Source organism: Anomaloglossus baeobatrachus, chromosome 5 (genome assembly GCF_048569485.1).
Source record: "Anomaloglossus baeobatrachus isolate aAnoBae1 chromosome 5, aAnoBae1.hap1, whole genome shotgun sequence".
Taxonomy (NCBI): domain Eukaryota; kingdom Metazoa; phylum Chordata; class Amphibia; order Anura; family Aromobatidae; genus Anomaloglossus; species Anomaloglossus baeobatrachus.
Window position 1 is genome coordinate 442,750,370 of NC_134357.1, and position 18,432 is coordinate 442,768,801.

Consider the following 18,432-nt stretch of genomic DNA (forward strand, 5'->3'; position numbering starts at 1 on the left):
TTCCTCTATATACTACCCCACACAGGAGAGCTGATATATCCTCTATATACTACGCCACACAGGAGAGCTGATAGTTCCTGTATATACTACACCACACAGGAGAGCTGATAGTTCCTATATATACTACACTGTTTGTTTACTACAAAAACTTTGATGTAGACAGGTAATTGTTGGAGTAAAACTCGTTCTGTACATTCAGTGCTTTCTAAATGCTTAGTTCATGTGGGTAAATTTATGCATAACAATATTTCCTGATGTATTATGACAATTCTGATTTTGGATTTGGAAGATTCACACTTAATTTAATATAGGACACAAGGTTTTTGCTCAGTGACAGTAAATTTTTGTTGTTGTGCAGTGCAATAGATAGATGGATGATAAATAAATAGATGATAGATGGGTCGGAGCTCTGCTTGCTGTCAATAAATACAAACTTTCTTTTCTTGATCCTGTTTGATTATTACATTGTATCTTTTCCCTCTGGAAAATGTACCTGCTTTGCTTGCCATTAATAATCTGCCTGGTCTACCATGCCTTTCTGTTTTCTTTCTTAGAGAAATTCATCCAAATGGACTTCCCCCAGAACACAGCCTCAGCTTCCTTCTTCGTCTGCCACCAAATGCCGCCCATGAGCCCTTTGCTGTGTGGCAGATAACGGATGAAGATTTCCAGCCTGTCATGGGGATTATCCTGGACCGTAAGGTGTTCCGAGTATAGAAATACCGTATATAAGAATTTAAATCTCAGTACATCCCAGCTCTTTGGTAATCATAAACTAAGTAGAAGGGGGTTAACTGTTTTTTTCCAGGAGAAGAAACAGTGCCACACCGGACCATGGTTTGTGTCTGGTATTGCAGCTATCTCCACTGTTGAGGAAGGAGATGAACTGCAAAACATCACATAACCCAAGGAGCAGTGTTATGCGTCCCTATATATTAAGCACAATCTTACAAATTGGGCCAAATTAATCACTGGATCTTAAAGAGGACCCACCACCAGGATTTTGCTCTATGAGGTAAAGGCATTGCCACACAGGCAGTAAGATGCTGAATCCAGGCATACCTGTTATAGAAAGATCTGATGCTTGGTTGATTAAATATCTTTAATCAAAGTTGCAGAAAAGCACTGCACTTTGATTGATGGGGGCAACATGGGCAGGTCTTTGTGGGTCGGGTCCTCGGCGTTTATTCCTCCTCCTCCAGCGTCCTCTGGCTTGCCCACTTTTCTTTATTCGAATATCACACCACGCCGTCATTGATGTTGTTGGCAGTGCATGCACATTGCCACAGTACTTAGGTCTTCATTAAAATGGCATTGGAGTCCATGCATGCACGTTGCAAAATCTCCGGAGCCATTTTATAGAACACACTGCAGTGAAGGCTATGAGAAGTATCAACGCATGCACAGATGTAAAAAAAAATCTGCACACGCACCAATGTTTCTCATAGTCTCCACTGCAGTATGTTCAACAAAATGACGCCGGAGATCGTGGTATGCGCATGCGCGGACTCCAACGCCATTTTAATGAAGACCTGAGTACTGTGGCAATGCGCTCACGACGCCAACGACAGCAATGGCGGCGCGGCACAATATTCAAATAAAGAAAATGGGGCAAGCCAGAGGACACCGGAAGAGGAAAAATAAGGGGCGAGAACCTGACCCATAAAGACCCGTCCATGTTGCACACATCAATCAAAGTGCAGTGCTTTTCTGGAATTTTGATTAAAGATATTTAATCAACAAAGCATCACATCTTTCTATAAGGGTACTTTCACACATCCGGATTTTTGCTCTGCGGCACAATACGGCGTTCTGCAGAAAAACCGCAACCGGCTTTTGTAACGCCGATTGCGGTTTTTTTTGCATTGACTTACATTAGTGCCGCATTGTGCCGCAGGGGCTTGCGTTCGGTCCGGTTTTTGCCGCATGCGGCAGATGTAGCCGATGCGGCGGCCGGATCGAACGTTCCCTGCAACGTTTTTTGCTCCGGCAAAAAACACCGCATCGCGCCGCATCCGGCCGCTGCGGCGCATTTTTCAATGCATCCCTATGGAGGCCGGATGCGGCGCGATGCGGAAAAAAACGCATCCGGTCGCCGCATGCGGTATTTTCAACTGCGCATGCTCAGTAGCATGCCGCAACCGGAAAAAACCGGACCGGCCGCATGTAAAAACTTATGCAAAGGATGCGGTGTTTTCACCGCATCCGTTGCATAGTTTTCACAGCCGGATTGAGCCGCAGGGCTCAAACCGGATGTGTGAAAGTAGCCTTACAGGTATGCCTGGATTCAGCATCTAAAGCCCGCTTTACACGCTACAATATATCTTACAATGTGTCGGCGGGGTCACGTCGTAAGTGACGCACATCCGGCATCGTAAGGTACATTGTAGTGTGTGACAGGTACGTGCGATTGCGATTGAACGAAAATCCGTTCATCGCATGCACGTTGTTCATTCCTCATGAATTGAACGTGCGGTTGTGCAATGTTCCCGAGGCAGCACACATCGCAGTGTGTGACACCCCGGGAACATTGAACGACAGCTTACCTGCGTCCTGCGGCTCCCGGCCACCAATGCGCAAGGAAGGAGGTGGGCAGGATGTTTATGTCCCGCTCATCTCCGCCCCTCCGCTTCTATTGGCCGGCTGCCGCGTGACGTCGATGTGACGCCGAACGTCCCTCCCACTCCAGGAAGTGGACGTTTGCCACCCACATCGAGGTCTATGGACATGTAATTACGTTGGACGGGGGTTAATCGTTTGTGCGGCACATTCAACAAATGGAACGTGCCGCACATACGATGGGGGCGGTTATGATCGCATACGATATCGTATACGAAATCGTAACATGTAAAGCAGGCTTTACTGCCTGTATAGCACTGCCTTTACCTCATATAGCAAAATCCTGCTGGTTGGTCCTCTTTAAGAACTTTGATCTGCCATGAAAGTAGCTAAATTGGATAGTCACTTCTTAGGTCATAGGCATGGCCTATGTACCATTTTCAGAGGCATCTTTCTATGTCTCAACAGCGACTAAGCAGTCATTGACGTACTTCCACCCTGACAGTGAGGGCAGATTACAGGAGGAGACCTTCGATCAGCAAGAAGTAAAGAAGATCTTCTACGGAAGTTTCCATAAGGTAAAATATTGATTACTGATATTAAAGGATTACTGAAGATTCAAGCTCAATTACTACTTAGTAGTGTGGTGAACCACATTAGGGCATCTCAGTAAGAATGAAAACTGACGTGGTGGAAGTCTATGAGTAACCACTCCATTGATTTTTAGAAGCCTGGTGATAGGTTTCCATGTTTCAAGCTCTATGTTGCAGCATTGGTAGCATCTATTATGATAATAGCGCTAATTGAAAGAAGAAGCACTAACCACGTTATGGAAAACTAACCACAATTGTAGGCTTTTGGTTGCTCCATTTTTTTAGGTGTTTATTGGGGTTTCAACTTTAAAGGTAGATTTCCTTTTGAACTTATGTTCTCTCTTTGTCCAGGTACAATTGGCTATTAGCAGAGTGAATATCAAACTCCATGTGGATTGCCAGATGGTGGCAGAGAAGCAAGTCAGGACCATGGGGAAGGTGACCACTTTGGGGTTTGAGATGTTGGGAAAACTAACAAGAACTAGAGGTCCAAGGAGTGGCTCCTCAGCAGTAAGTAATCCTGGGATGAGGTCTCCAAGTCCCATCCGCCTTCTCTTCATTCCTTTATCTCAGTAAGGTCTTACTTGTGCTATATTGTTGTTTTCTGACTTTGTGATTACCATTTTCAGCCTGAGGAGTGACCGTATAAACGAAAGATCATTGCATTGACCAGTCTTTAGCCTCTTATATAGTTAGTGAGATCTAATACATGTTTTAGGATAGATAAGGTGTGAACACCGTTCTTAATCAATGTGAAAGTGGACTGGAGGGAGATCTGTTTGTATCATATATTCCATAACACAAGAAGTTGTACAATATACCAGCTGTACAGAAATAATCACTGTGTATACCAGGAGATGCCCAGGTTATACCAGCTAGTGAATTCTTCCATATTCTTTATCACAGTTACTATGGAAATTTCTTCTATTCCTCTTGTAGCACAGAAAGGGTTAATCAGTGCCTATTTCCTGATAATGTCCAAAACCCGACATCAGTAAGTCATTCATTGTTCTCCCTAATGCAATGTCACCCTCGTGTCGGCGCAGCCTCCCGGCATATCAGCCCCGACACAGAACGCCTTCTTTCCATCCGTCATCCAGATTTATTTAACCTGAGACATTTTAAATTTCCAGTGATCAATGGGTCTCATTTGGAAGAGATTCAGTCTCTGACTGATTCCCCGCATCTCAGGGAATGGAAAAGAAAGAGTCCAGCTCTCCAGAGGGCGTTTAAAAAGAGGCGATAGCATCTGGCTATTTATAGCGGCGCGGGTCAATGGAGAGGGGACCGCCGATAGCGGACAAAATGAGAACGCCTTGCTAAATCAACGTGTTCATTTAATTATTAACTGTGGGAGCTGCCTGGTAGCATCTGTCCTTAAATACCATCACAACACCTCCAAATACTCAGCTACAGATTACACAACTTTCTTCTGGTCATTTCTATGGGCTATTATGTGGCTGTTGTGTAGGAGTGCCTTACCCAATGGAATTTTTAAGCATATACAGTATATATATATGTTTAGGCTCTCTGTGACCAAGTGACCAGAGACAGCTCTTCACAGTCCAATATGGCTGAATATGGTCAAAAGTGGAGCCTTAAAGAGCAATATAATGTATGGTTTCTGATACTACTTGTTTTGGATCAGTTGTATAACCGGGCATGTTAAAGTAAGGAAAGAGTTTATGTCTTCAGGCCTGCCAAAAAGTTCTTAGGGTGTGAGATTTCACTTTTGGAACAAAGACTCGTTTTTGGGTGTGTGCCTCCCTAAGCTGCTGGGTGGATGCTGGGAATGTCTTTACTTATTATGCAGTTATGTATTCTACTATTTGCTATCATGTTAGGAGCGCTTTAATTTATGCATGATAGGCCTATATTTCTGAGGACTATAAAAGATCTAATTCTCAGTAAAATCATTTGGAGACCTTTGGAAATCACATGGCTATGTATTTCTTCAATTCTCACCGGCACCGTAGAATGAATCCCAGAAACTTTTAATTGGAGTAAGAACTACTTCATCAAGGGATAAACCAATACAATAATTTATATATCTCTTAAAATATGAAATTCCTAAAAAAAAAAGTTATTTTTATTGTCAGGTAGAATTGTTCAGAGCTTAGATGCAGCAGAGGAGAAAACTCTTTATTTCATGCAGTTATTCTTTAGGTTAACTCCAAGTAGAATGAGTAGTTAACGACTTTCTGCTTTACTAATATCAGCAATCACTGTGTCTTTTTATACATGATTTACTTAAGTTTTTAATATATCCACTACTGGACAAGGATATCTAGGCTCTACTGTATTACCATAATACCCTAATGGCCAGTCTAACCCAAGACCAAATCTTTCTGTATTTGTTTCTTAGCTGGAGCTTCAGTCATTCTTGATATTTTGTGCTTCAGAGATCCCAGAAGGAGATGGATGCTGTGATGTCCCAGGCAAGGTAATACGTAGATGCGCTCTCGGTTATTTTTTCTACTCTACCATACCCAGGGCTCCTCGATAGCTCATCCCAGTGTCAATTTTAACTACAGAATACCTTGCTGCGGTTCTATAACTAAACCCCCTGAGGATTATAGGTTCCCGGCATTCGCAGGCTTCACAAGTTTCCTAATTATAACATGAAGTGGGATCTTTACATTGACGTTTTTGTTGCTCTGAATATGCAAAGAGTATTAAAATGCAGCAAGATACTGTAAAATAAGATATCAAGGAGGTCTGTGTGTGCGAAGTGAGATCCTATACACAAGTCCCTGAACGCTATATAGGTCTATGCAGCGAGCACATTCATTGCTTTGCATATTTGACACTGACGAGCAAAAAGTAACAATTAGTGATGAGCGAATATATTCAGCACTATTCGTTACTTGCATGAATATTAAGGTATTTTCAATATCCGTTACTCGTTGAGTATTTTAGTATTCACTTTGTGAGATTTGAGTCCTCTCCCCACATGTTTGGTGCCTTATTTGCAGCCATACATGCTGGGTTTGCTTGCCAATCACAATAATGCCGTAGCCATCTTTGCTACTGGCATTAGTGTGTTTGGGAGGCATAGTGAAAAATAAAAAAAAGACTTAGGCGGGCTTTGCACGTTGCAACATCGGTAACAATGTGTTACCGATGCTGCAGCGATAGTCCCGCCCCCGTCGCACGTTCGATATATAGTGAAAGCTGCCGTAGCGATTATTATCGCTACGGCAGCTTTACACGCACATACCTGCCGTGCGACGTCCCTCTGGCCGGCGACCCGCCACCTTCCTTAGGCGGCGGGCCGTGCGGCGTCACAGTGACGTCACACGGCAGGCGGCCAATTGAAGTGGAGGGGCGGAGATGAGCAGGATGTAAACATCCCGCCCACCTCCGTCCCTCTCATTGCAGCCGGGAGGCAGGTAAGGTGAAGTTCCTCGCTCCTGCGGCTTCACACACAGCTATGTGTGCGGCCGCAGGAACGAGGAACTACATCGTACCTGTCGCTCCCCCGGCATTATGGAAATGTCGGAGGCTGCAGCGATGATACGATGACGACGATTTTGCGCTCGTTCATCGTATCATCTAGGATTTACACACTACGACATCGCAAGTGACGCCGGATGTGCGTCACTTTCGATTTGACCCCACCGACATCGCACCTGCGATGTCGTAGTGTGCAAAGCCCGCCTTATGGTCATTAAAGCAGGAGAATTACACTTACCAAATTTCCCTGTGACAATACCTCCTGGTCCGCTCATTAACAGTTATGAATATGCACTGCTTTCCCCACCCACCCTCTGTGCCAGCGTCTATGATTGGTTGCAGTCCTGCTTCCTCCGTCCACCCTCTTTGCTGGCATCTGTGATTGGTTGCCCTCACACTAGCTATCTGGGTCAGGAATTGAAGTGTACAAAGAAATAAATAATTGAAAAAAATTATGTAGGGTGCCCCGTATATTGATACCCAGAGCAGATAAAGCAAGTGGCTTCAGGCTGTGTGCGTTTTCTTGGCTGTGTATCAAAATATAAGGGACACCATGCAGCTTTTATTTAAATGATTTAAATATATATTATTTATAAAATGGCGTATGGTCCCCTCAATTTTGATACACCGCCAAGATAATGCAGACAGCATGGGCTGGTATTCTCAGGCTGGGGAGGCCCTTGGCTATTGGGTTGTCCCCAGCCTAAAAATAGCAGCTTTGCAGCTGCCAATTGTGGCTCTTTACCCAGCTCATCCTGAAAGCCCTGGTATGGGGGCAATCGGGTTAATATATTGGGATGATGTTAGCTGTGATTTATCAAAAATCACAGCTGCCAACAAGACCTGGGATGGTAATGAAGAAGGGTCTATGAAACCCCCCATTACCAACCTTGTAGGTAAAAAGAAAAAAACACAAACACACAAAATAAAATAAAAAAACACACCCTCTTTCACCAATTTATTAATCCCAAAGCATCCAATAGATGCGACAATCCTGGCACTTTACCTGGCTCATCCCGATTGCCCCGGTGTGGTGGTTATCGGGGTAATATAAGGGGTTAATGACAGCTCATAGCTGCCACTAAGCCCTAGATTAGTCATAGGTAGGGTCTATGAGATCCCTCCATTACTAATCCTGTAAGTGAAAAGAAATAAAACCAAACACCGAAAAAATCCTTTATTTAAAATAAAATTAAAAAAAAAAACACCTTCTTTGTCCAATTAATTAACCTACCAATTTTTAGGCAATAACCATGGGTCTTCCCAGCCTGAGACTACCAGCCCCCAGCTGACGGCTATTTCAATAGTTTAAAAAATAAGCCGCATAGGGCCCCACTTATTTTGAGACACAGCCAAGATAAGCATACGGCTGGGGACTGCAGCCTCGAGCCATATGCTTTTTTTGCACTGGGTATCACAATATACAGGGAACCCTATGCCAATTTATTTATTTATTTTTACACCACTTTAGGGATGCAGACAGCGTGTGTGATTCCAAACCAGGGCCGACATCAGCACCCGGACAAATCACAGGGCACTGGAGCGCTGTAGGGGCCCGGTTGCTGGCATCAGCGGTGGTGATCAGTTCTGAGGTCTCCGGGCTGAGTTGCAGGAACCACAGTTCTTAGGCTGGCAGTCACACGTTCCTGGCTGGCAGCCATGCACTTGCCTCCCACAGCGTTCAGCTACATTGTGTGCATTTGCATAGAAGTTCATCTGTTGGTGGAGCTAGCACGCTGTTCCCTCATGTCTCACAGATGAGAGAGTGTACAGGAAGCGGGCACAGAGCTGTATGCGCACAACCCCCCTCCCTGTTTCCACCTAGGTGTATTGGCCACCAGACCTGTATGGGCCCCCAGACCTGTATGAGCCACCCTCCCAGAGCAGTATGGGTACCCCAGATCTGTATGAGCCACCCCCAGAGCAGTATGGGCCTCCAGACCTGTATGAGCCACCCCCCAGAGCAGTATGCCCCCCTAGACCTGTATGAGCCACCCCCAGAGCAGTATGGGCCCCCAGACCTGTATGAGCCACCCACAGAGCAGTTTGTCCCCCTAGACCCTTATGAGCCACCCCCCCAGAGCAGTATGGTTCCCAAGACCTGTATGAGTCACCCCCCCAGAGCAGTATGGGCCCCCTAGAACTGTATGAGCCACCCCCAGAGCAGTATGAGCCCCAGATCTGCATGAGCCACCCCCAGAGCAGTATGGGCCCCCAGATCTGTATGATTCCCCCCCCAGAGCAGTATGGACCCCCAGACCTATATGAGCCACCCCCCAGAGCAGTATGGGCCCCCAGACCTGTATGAGCAACCCCCTAGAGCAGTATGGGCCCCCAGACCTGTATGAGCCACTTACCAGAGCAGTTTGGGCCCCCTAGACCTGTATGAGTTAGCCCCAGAGCAGTATGGGCCCCCAGACCTGTATGAGCCACCCCAGAGCAGTATGGGCCCATAAGCCTGTTTGAGCCACCCCCAGAGCAGTATGGGCCCCCTAGACCTGTATGAGCTACCCCCAGAGCAGTATGGGCCCCGAGACCTGTATGAGCTACCCCCCAAAGTAGTATGTGTCTCTAGACCTATATGAGCCAACCCCCAGAGCAGTATGGGCCCCCTAGACCTGTATGAGCCACGCCCTTAGCAGTATGGGTGCCCAGACCTGTATGAGCCACCCCACAGAGCAGTATGCCTGCCTGTAACGTCTAACGCAGGCGTCACACGAGATGATATATCGTGCGATATGTCGGCGGGGTCAAGTCATAAGTGACGCCCATCCGGCATCGTTTGATATATCGTAGCGTGTGACAGCTACGAGCGACGGTGAACGAGCAAAAATACTCACCTTATCTTTGCTCGTTGACACGTCGCTCATTTTCAAAAAGTCGTTTCTTCTTTTCTGCGCTGGTTGTTCATTGTTCTTGTCTCAGTGGAGTGACTACGGGTAGTCTGGCATACGGCGCAACACACAACAAAACAAGGGGTACACCGGGGACACTATAACAATGGTGGGCCCTAGCAATAGTGAGGGGGAAGATGGAGCACCTCCTTCACTCACCTGCAGCTGTACCCTGGCTAGTGAGCTGGTCCATGAGGGATGCTAGCCCCACCACTGCACTAAAACAATACCACGGAAACTAAGGACAGACAGGGGATACCAACAAGAGACAATGTCCAACACACAGCTGCAGTCAGAACCAGGACTGCAGCCTACACAGCAAAATGCGATCAGGGCTCCACCTGCTCCTTCCACCTCAAGGCCAAGCATCCAAATGGAATCAGAATAACAAGCACCCTTTACTTTGAGAAGAGGGTATACAGTATAAAGGGATTGGGAGTGCTCCCAAAGCGGAAGCACCTGAGGGCAGTTAATGAGAATGCTGCTGGCAAGGAAAACTGACATTAACCCTAAGCTCTCCAAAGGAGAGAAAACACTTTTAATATATAGTCTTGCTTGGCAATAAAAAACTTTAACCTAGAATCTGTCACTAGTCTCATACTGTAAAAAGATGATTTATATATTCTTGATTTTTTTTTACAATTCCTATTGAGAGCTTAATACTCCGTAAATGCTATTTCTCTATTCTCAGACTTCAAGATTTTGAATTTCCTTTGTTTTTGTTTTATCTTACTTCCTTATTGGTTTCTTTTTATTCCTGGTCATTTTATTACCAGAGGGTACAAGTTTTCCACATGATTCTAGTAGTATATCCTTAAAAACCTGCCTCATTTATGTTCGGTATCCCCAGTTACCATGACATTGTCCCAATCTACAGGATTAAGCTCTTCCCTTAACCCCTTCAGCCCCGGGGCACTTTCCGTTTTTGCGTTTTTGTTTTTTGCTCCCCTTCTTCCGAGAGCCGTAACTTTTTTATTTTTCCGTTAATCTTGCCATATGAGGGCTTGTTTTTTGCGGGACAAGTTGTACTTTTAAATGAAACCATAAGTTTTACCATATGGTGTACTGGAAAACAGCAAAACAATTCCAAATGCGGAAAAATTGCAAAAAAAGTGTGATGGCACAATAGTTTTTGGGATGTTTTATTCACGGTGTTCACTATATGGTAAAACTGATGTGTGGGTATGATGCCTGAGGTCGGTGCGAGTTTGTAGACACCAAACATGTATAAGTTTACTTGTATCTAAGGGGTTAAAAAAAATTCACAAGTTTGTCCAATAAAAGTGGCGCACGTTTTGCGCCATTTTCCGAAACACGTAGCGTTCTTATTTTTTGGGATCTATGGCTCAGTGATGGCTTATTTTTTGCGTCTCGAGCTGACGTTTCTAATGGTACCATTTTTGCGCAGATGCTACGTTTTGATCGCCTGTTATTGCATTTTGCGTAAAACTTGCGGCGACTAAAAAACGTAATTTTGGCGTTTGGAATTTTTTTGTCACTACGCCGTTTACAAATCAGATTAATTGATTTTATATTTTGATAGATCGGGCATTTCTGAACGCGGCGATACGAAATATGTGTATATTTATTTATTTTTTAACCCTTTAATTTTCAATGGGGGGGAAAGGGGGGTAATTTGAACTTTTAGGGTTTTTTGGTTTTTTTTTAAACTTTTTTTTTACTTTTTTTTTTTATTTTACTAGTCCCACTAGGGGGCTATAGCGATCAGCAATCCGATCGCTGATCGCTATCTGCTGATCACAGCTATACAGCTGTAAACAGCAGAAATAGTCAATAGTGAAACTTCGTAGCTGCAGGCGTCATCACATGACCCTGTGCTACGATGGCAACCACCGATAGTCACATGATCACGCACGTGACTTCCGGTGGGGGCGGCGGTAAGTAAAAAACATGGCCGCGCGCATTTAGATCTTGCTGCCAGACTTTGGCAGCAAGATTTAAGGGGTTAATGGCCGCGGGTGGAAGCGATTCCTCCCGCGGCTAGCAGGCACACATGTCAGCTGTTGAAAACAGCTGATATGTGTGCCGACCGCCGCCGCCTGCCCGCGGCAGGGGGCGGGGCTTAACGGGACACGCTCCATGACGGATAAATCCGTCCATGGTCGTGAAGGGGTTAATGTGTTAGTATTTTGTACATCTACCTTTGGCTTTCAACACTGCCTCAATCCTTCTGGATATGCTTTTGATCAGATTCAATCTTATCTCAACCGAAATCTGATTTTAGGTCTTGTCTACACTTTCTGAATGTTGGTGCACACTGGTTGACTAGCTTGGGTATGTATACAGCTTTTTCTATAACTATACTCACAAGTGGTCTATTGGGTTGATGTCTGGGGACTGTGAGGCCAATCCAACACCTCTATGTCATTGTCCTTACACCATTTCTTCACCAATCTTGATGTATGCTTCGTGTTGTTGTCCTGCTGGAACACTATATCGTCCTTTTCATACCCATAGTACTTGAGTATGCAAAGTAACTGAACTTGTAGGATAATCACATATAGCTCAGCATTGAGACCACCATTGATCCTGTTCGAATAGCCAACACCTTTGGCTAGGAAGGAACCCCATGTCATCAGGCTTCATTCACCAAACTTGACAGTTCGTTCAATTTTTTGATGTTAGCCCCTTTTTCCCTTTTTTCTTCCAGACCCATTTGCACTATCACAGCCTAGTCTATTGACTGTCCGCTCATCTGTCCAAATCACCCTTTTCCAATCTTCATCTGTCCACTTTTCATAAACCTTTACAAACTATAGCCAACACTTCTCATTACAATATTGAAGTAGAGTCTTCTTCACCTTTTTTTGGACAACCATTCCATATTTGTGTAACCTGCGTCGCACGGATGTCTGTGATCTCATTATTATGAAGCATACGAGTCACCTCCTGCTGTGTTTGTCACGCCAGAACTGATAGACTTTGTGATGAGCTGACTTGTTGACGCTGAAATTTTGCCTGGACGTCCACCTCTTGGCTTTTGAATGGATGGACGGACTTCATTTTGTATAATTCCAACTGTCACGGCACTCATATGATGCAGTTTAGCAATTTTCTTGGCCGAGAGACTTCTATCAATGAGCTGGATGATGCTGTTTCTCTTTTCTTGGGAAATATTCTTCATGGCTGCTCCTCGATTTGAACCAGTGACCTTTCGCTTGGGAATCAGCCTTGTAACACACTGAGGTATTAGGGAATGTGAGAGTAGGTTGTAATTGGTAGTATATGTAGCACCCATGGGGCAAGGGGTTAACTTTACTCGTCGTCGGGCTCGGTAATGTCGGGTCTGGGAATGTCACAGGTGGCCCTTGCCCGGTTTCGTGGCCCTGAGTTGTACAATAAAGAAAAGGGGAAGGGTGATGGTGGAGGATGGTTTGTCTCATGATGCCACCTGCAGTACGCGGCCAGGGAATAGCTGCCGCTGCTGTCGCTGTCCTCCGAGGTGGATGGTTATAGCAGCTAAGATGTTTCTGCTCCACACAGGTGGAGCGGGCCCCGGGGAGGATGATGAGGATTGTAGGGATGGCGGGCGCCGGAGCGTGGGGCGCTGACGCCGGCAAGGACAGGTGGACACAGTCTCTGCGGGTTCAAGCTTTCTTTACTCACAGTCCTGGTTCGCCTGGAAGATACCGGTCATGGCCGTGATGGGTCCCAGTCGATCCCAGATCCGTCGGAGGTCTGAACCTGTACGGTGGTCGATGGGCTCTTTTTCCTGGCACCTTTAGAGCTGTATCCCCGTGGCCTGAAGCTACTTGGGGACCCCGGTTCTTGAAAAGTGAACTCCTGTCACGTATGCAGGGGCTGCGGGTCCATGGTGGGGCTGGACTTAGATTACGACTCCGGACCCTATGCAGCACTGTACTCCGGGAACTGTGGTGGCCAGAGGGACATGCAATCCCCCTGGCCTGCAGATTTTGGTGATACAACTTGAAGAATGTTCTACCCTAGGGTTATGCATCCTGCACTGCACCGGTTCCAAGGGAGCAATGAAGCTCTCCCCTCGGCAACCATTTTAACTCCTGCATCCCACCAGAGCCACCGGTTAACCCGACTGCTCTCTTCCTCTTCTGCTGGATAATTCTCTAACTGTTGTGTTGGCTCCTAATGCCTCCTGATGGCTGCTCCTCTCCTGGTTCCCTGTCACTAGTGGGTGGCAGCCCCCCATGTTGGTGACTGCCTTAAGACCCAACCCTAGCCTGGTCCCTATTGGGGAGGGCAACCTATTTATGTGTATGAGTTGTGTATTGTGGAACTGGTACCGACCTCCTCTGGATGCAGGATCAGTACCGCACCTTAAGTGAGGTGCAGTACCCGATTTCAACTGAAGCCTCAGGGGCGCCACATATACAGGAAGAAAAAGATTTCCAGTCTCATGACAAGAATCTGCATAACTAATCATATGCTAAATAGTTGCAAGTCAAATTTTTTTATGAGGTAACCAAGATGATTATCTATAAAACTAAGGCAGTCTCATGCTTGAAACTGGAGTGGATGGTGAGATATGGATCCTGAAAGTCAAAAGTTCAAAACATTGTTACCCTTTTGCTTGTCAGTGTACATTGCAATGGATGGAAAACATAGTTATATATTATATTATAGACCTCTTCTTGAAGAATCATGTAACATCATATATCTTCACATATAATAAAAAATATCACATAATGCCGGCTAAGTGTATATTAGTCATAGGTTTATCCATTGGTTTCAACAACTCATAGTCATTCCCTGCTTTGATCAAATCCTCAGATTTTCTCAAGTGACTTCTCTTTTCTTTCAGAGGGATAAGGTCAGCTGTCCAGCTCCACCATCTGATTGTACCTGTAACTCAGATGTTCAAGGCCCCCCAGGCTCACCTGGACTGACTGTAAGAACTATACTTTGTATAGAGATGTAGAACATACTGTATAACTTGCATCTTTTACTGGTCCATTTAGGTTATATATACACTGTAATTTTATCTCTACTTTCTACAGGGTCCACCCGGACCTCGAGGACCCAAAGGGGAGCAGGGTGAAGCAGGACCCATGGTATATGATATCATTTTATTTGTCTTTTAGACAAAGGGAATATTTTATACTGGTAGACATATCATTGTCCACAATACCATTTGTGAATATGATTCATGTTAAGTAAGTAATTAGGACCCAACACAGCTTGGTATTCGCCGTGACCCTTGAGAATCACAAAAGGAGACAAGAGACTTTGAAGTACCCATTCCTTCTCCTTGGTAATTAGTGACAGCAAATTTATCTGTGTCCCTCAAAACAAACCTGGTTCCAAAGATTGACCAGAAAAGAGTAAAGTTGACCAATTATGATGACAACCCCATGTCATAGAAGATTACCCCTGCTATGTTGTCACTCGGTTGTCCCAGACTGTGAAGATCAAACTAGTTTATTTATGGATCTCTCGAGGATTGGGGGGGAGTAGTATTAGGGCTTCGAGAGGATACAGGGCCATATTGGAGGCTCGAACCGGTCTACCATCTAGTCTACCTTTGAGATAAAAGACAGTGCAGAGACCCCAGTCTTAGGGTCAGCCTAGGAGCCCCTGTTTCATCTATACACCCTCGTGACAGTGCCCCATTTATCAGATCAGAATTCACTAATAGAACAACTGACAATGGGTTTTCAAGACTGGACATCCCCTTTAAGGAAAGATTCTAACACATATTCATGGTATTACACCTAAGTTTAGTCTTCGCACCTTTTTTTTTAAACTTCTGCATGATCTTTTTTCCCCAAATATCTCCAGAGGTGTCTTATTGTTGTCATGGTAACATGCTTAAGTTTTCAAGGGAATCATTTAGACTTTTTATATCTATATGTATCTCTTGTTCCATAAAGACAGAAGCACCCCCACCCCTCCTTTTCCAAGTAATGGGGGTCTTTGCTATCCTACTTCACTCTCCGTGCTATATTTTCTGGTGTTTTTCACCCATCATGACCCATAAACGAGGAATATTTCATTATTACACAGTTTTTTCGCCCGATTCATGCTGTGAAGTAGATTGCGCCCTGGGATTTGAATAAAACTTTATATTCGCCATCCACCGGCATTAAATCAGCACATCACACATTCAGGAATGAACTGAGAGGGAATGTAATCAACACGAGGGAGACGCCAGGCTTAAATGTTGATGAAATGTAAAACAAGGTGACAATATCTGTGAAGATGACGTAGGACGCATTATTTTTTTCTAGTTTCTATAGAGTACAGTCTAAACCATCTGTTTTCTCTCTACGTTTGGTAGGGTGAAGCTGGTGTGTCTGGACAGATGGGTCCAGAAGGTCAAGGAGGGCGTTCGGGGTCTCCTGGAGCCCGTGGAATGATGGTGACTGGACCAATGGTATTAACAGCTTCAGTAATTCTCTACTTATCTGGGCACTTGATAACATAGTAGAAGGGATCCAACACTCATATTTTTGTCTTCATGCTTCCTCAGTACCACTGATGTGTCTTGATTATTGGCTCCAACCCCTTTAAAGGGAACCTGTCACCAAATGTTTGCATTCTAAACCAAAACTAGTACCTTAAACAGCTCCTGTGCTGCATTCTATAAGGGTGCACGTTGTCCCCTAATCCCCCTGTAGACACCACAAATATCTCTGTAAAATCTCATGCTAATTGTTGCATCCAGTCAGATGGGTGTCCTATTTTGCAGCTCTTATCTATTCTTTCGGCTCTGATCGCCGTCCTCCTTTGATGATTGACGCAGCAGGTGACATCATCCACATCATCGGGCAAAATCCTGCGCAGAGAACTCGCTGGCTAGCGCAGGCGTACCGATGTTTTCGGCTCTGCCCGCAATAGGACAGAGCGAAGTGCAAGTGTGCAAGGCTCAAGATTTTGCCCCGTTACCTGAATGGCGCTGGAGGCGTCATCCACATCAATCATCAAAGGAGGATGGCAATCTGCGCCTAAAGGAGGGACAAGAGCAGCAGAACAGGACACCCATCGGACCAGACCCAACAATTGGCATACATGGCGGGAAATTTTATAAAGGTATTTGTGGGGTCTACAGGGAGAATCTGGGGACAATATGCAACTTTATAGAATGCAGTACAAGCACTGTTTAAGTTGATAGTTTTGGTTTACAACGCAACAATCTGGTGACTGGTTCCCTTTAGGCCTCTTTTACACGTCCGTGAAAATCATGCACGTTTTTCACGGACGTGTCAAAGGTGCATATTGCCCTCGGTGTGCCATGTGTATGGCACACATGTGTTCTCCGTGTGTTATCCGTGATAACACACGGAGAACGGGAACTTTCTACTCACCTGTCCCTGGCGTCGCTGTCCGTGGTGCTGATCTTTGGTCTCCGGTCCTGCCGACTCCCCGCTGCTTCCGGCCGCAGTGAAGTGAATATTCACTGAGCATAATGAGCGGCGGTCGGCAGCAAGTGACAGCAGCGGCAGAGACTGCAGGGCTGGAGAAGGTGAGTAAAGTTTTGTTTTTTTTCTTTATCGCAGACACGTCTTTTCTCCGGTGCGTGTCACACAGAACACATCCGTGTGGTCCATTTGTGTTACGTGTGACCCGTTTGCGTTCCGTGTGAAACCTGTGATGCTGGAGAGAAAACGGACATGTTGCCGTGAGAAACACAGGGACACACGTATGTACGGAACGGACACACGTTCCATGCAAAAATACATACGTGTATCCAAAACCATAGGAAAACATATGTCTACGTGTGTACGTGTCTCCGGTACGTGAGGAAACGGACCTTACATGTACCAGAGGCACGTGCGTGTCAAGGGGGCCTTAAGGAGAGTTTGACACCATCCACCTTCAATCATATGAGACTAGATACTGGGCTCACGCTTCCTTAAATTTACAACCATCTTAGTCCTTAATCAACACTTCCTATATGCTCTTAAAGGGAATCTGTCAGCAGGTTTTTGCTATGTAAGCTGAAGACAGCATGCTGTAGGGGTAAAAAAAAAACAAGAAAAAGCAACTGTGCTTCTCTTATCAGTGTGTGCGATTGTTTACGTAAACTATAGGGTTTATTACCCTATGATTAGCATTAAAGGACTAGAAACTCACCTGCATGCCATCCCGACACGCCCCCTGCTGTGATGGACTCAGTCTGTCTCTATTGATCGCCTGGTGTGGGTGGGTCAGCTCTGTTGTGTTCCTGAATCTAAATTCTTTGATTGTTTCAGAATGGCTTCAGACAGTAATCTATGTAATACACCACTGGATTTGGAATCTCCTTGCCTACATTAATTTGCTGTCAAAGGAGGTAGCAAAAACTTGCTGACAGATTCCCTTTAATGCTTAATGCATATGGACACCTTTGGGAGCAATTTTTACTTTAATTAATGCATGTATTTTTGGAAAAAAGAACTGTTTTGCACTTGAGTTTCATTAAACATTTTGTCTTGGTTTCCTTTTAGAGCCTTTTAGTTTTTTTCCATCTAGGCTTCAGAATGAGTGAGGCATGAGCCTCTCAGAGTTACTAAGCTTATTGATTGACTGCAGTGCTGTTGTCAGCGCTGTAACCAATAAAATACACTGTGAGTGCCGGCGAAGGCTCTGTAGTCTTCGCCGGCACTCACAGTGTCTCTCATGGGGGACAGGGGTTGTCCAAAATGAAAACCACATTATTTTTCTTGTGGTCATAATTCAGATGAGAAGAGCCCGGAAGGAGGAAGATAAATAGTAATAGACTACTAAAAGCTCAGTGATGGCTTCTCAGTTGACATATTCTGAAGACTGCAGTAGACAATGCAACACAGAGGTAATACGAGAAACAATTATTTTTTTTCAATGGAACTCAAGTTAAAAAATAAGCATAGTCAAAAATGCATACTTTAAGTAAAAAATGCCCCCAAGTTGTCCATATATTTTAATTTGCTTCTGTGACCATCAACAGCTAGGATTGTGCACCCTGTAAGCAGTCT

At 45.0% G+C, this 18,432-nt stretch overlaps 1 protein-coding gene across 1 annotated transcript in view; it reads left to right on the plus strand.

Annotated features, from left to right (window-relative positions):
• COL20A1 (collagen type XX alpha 1 chain) overlaps nt 1-18,432 on the plus strand; it is a 249,980-nt gene that overhangs the window by 169,724 nt on the left and 61,824 nt on the right. Inside the window, exons 22-28 of the mRNA XM_075350433.1 lie at nt 555-697; nt 3,028-3,137; nt 3,504-3,662; nt 5,518-5,595; nt 14,301-14,387; nt 14,497-14,550; nt 15,777-15,872. Coding sequence (XP_075206548.1) covers nt 555-697; nt 3,028-3,137; nt 3,504-3,662; nt 5,518-5,595; nt 14,301-14,387; nt 14,497-14,550; nt 15,777-15,872 — 727 coding nt within the window. The remainder of the gene's footprint in view (nt 1-554; nt 698-3,027; nt 3,138-3,503; nt 3,663-5,517; nt 5,596-14,300; nt 14,388-14,496; nt 14,551-15,776; nt 15,873-18,432) is intronic.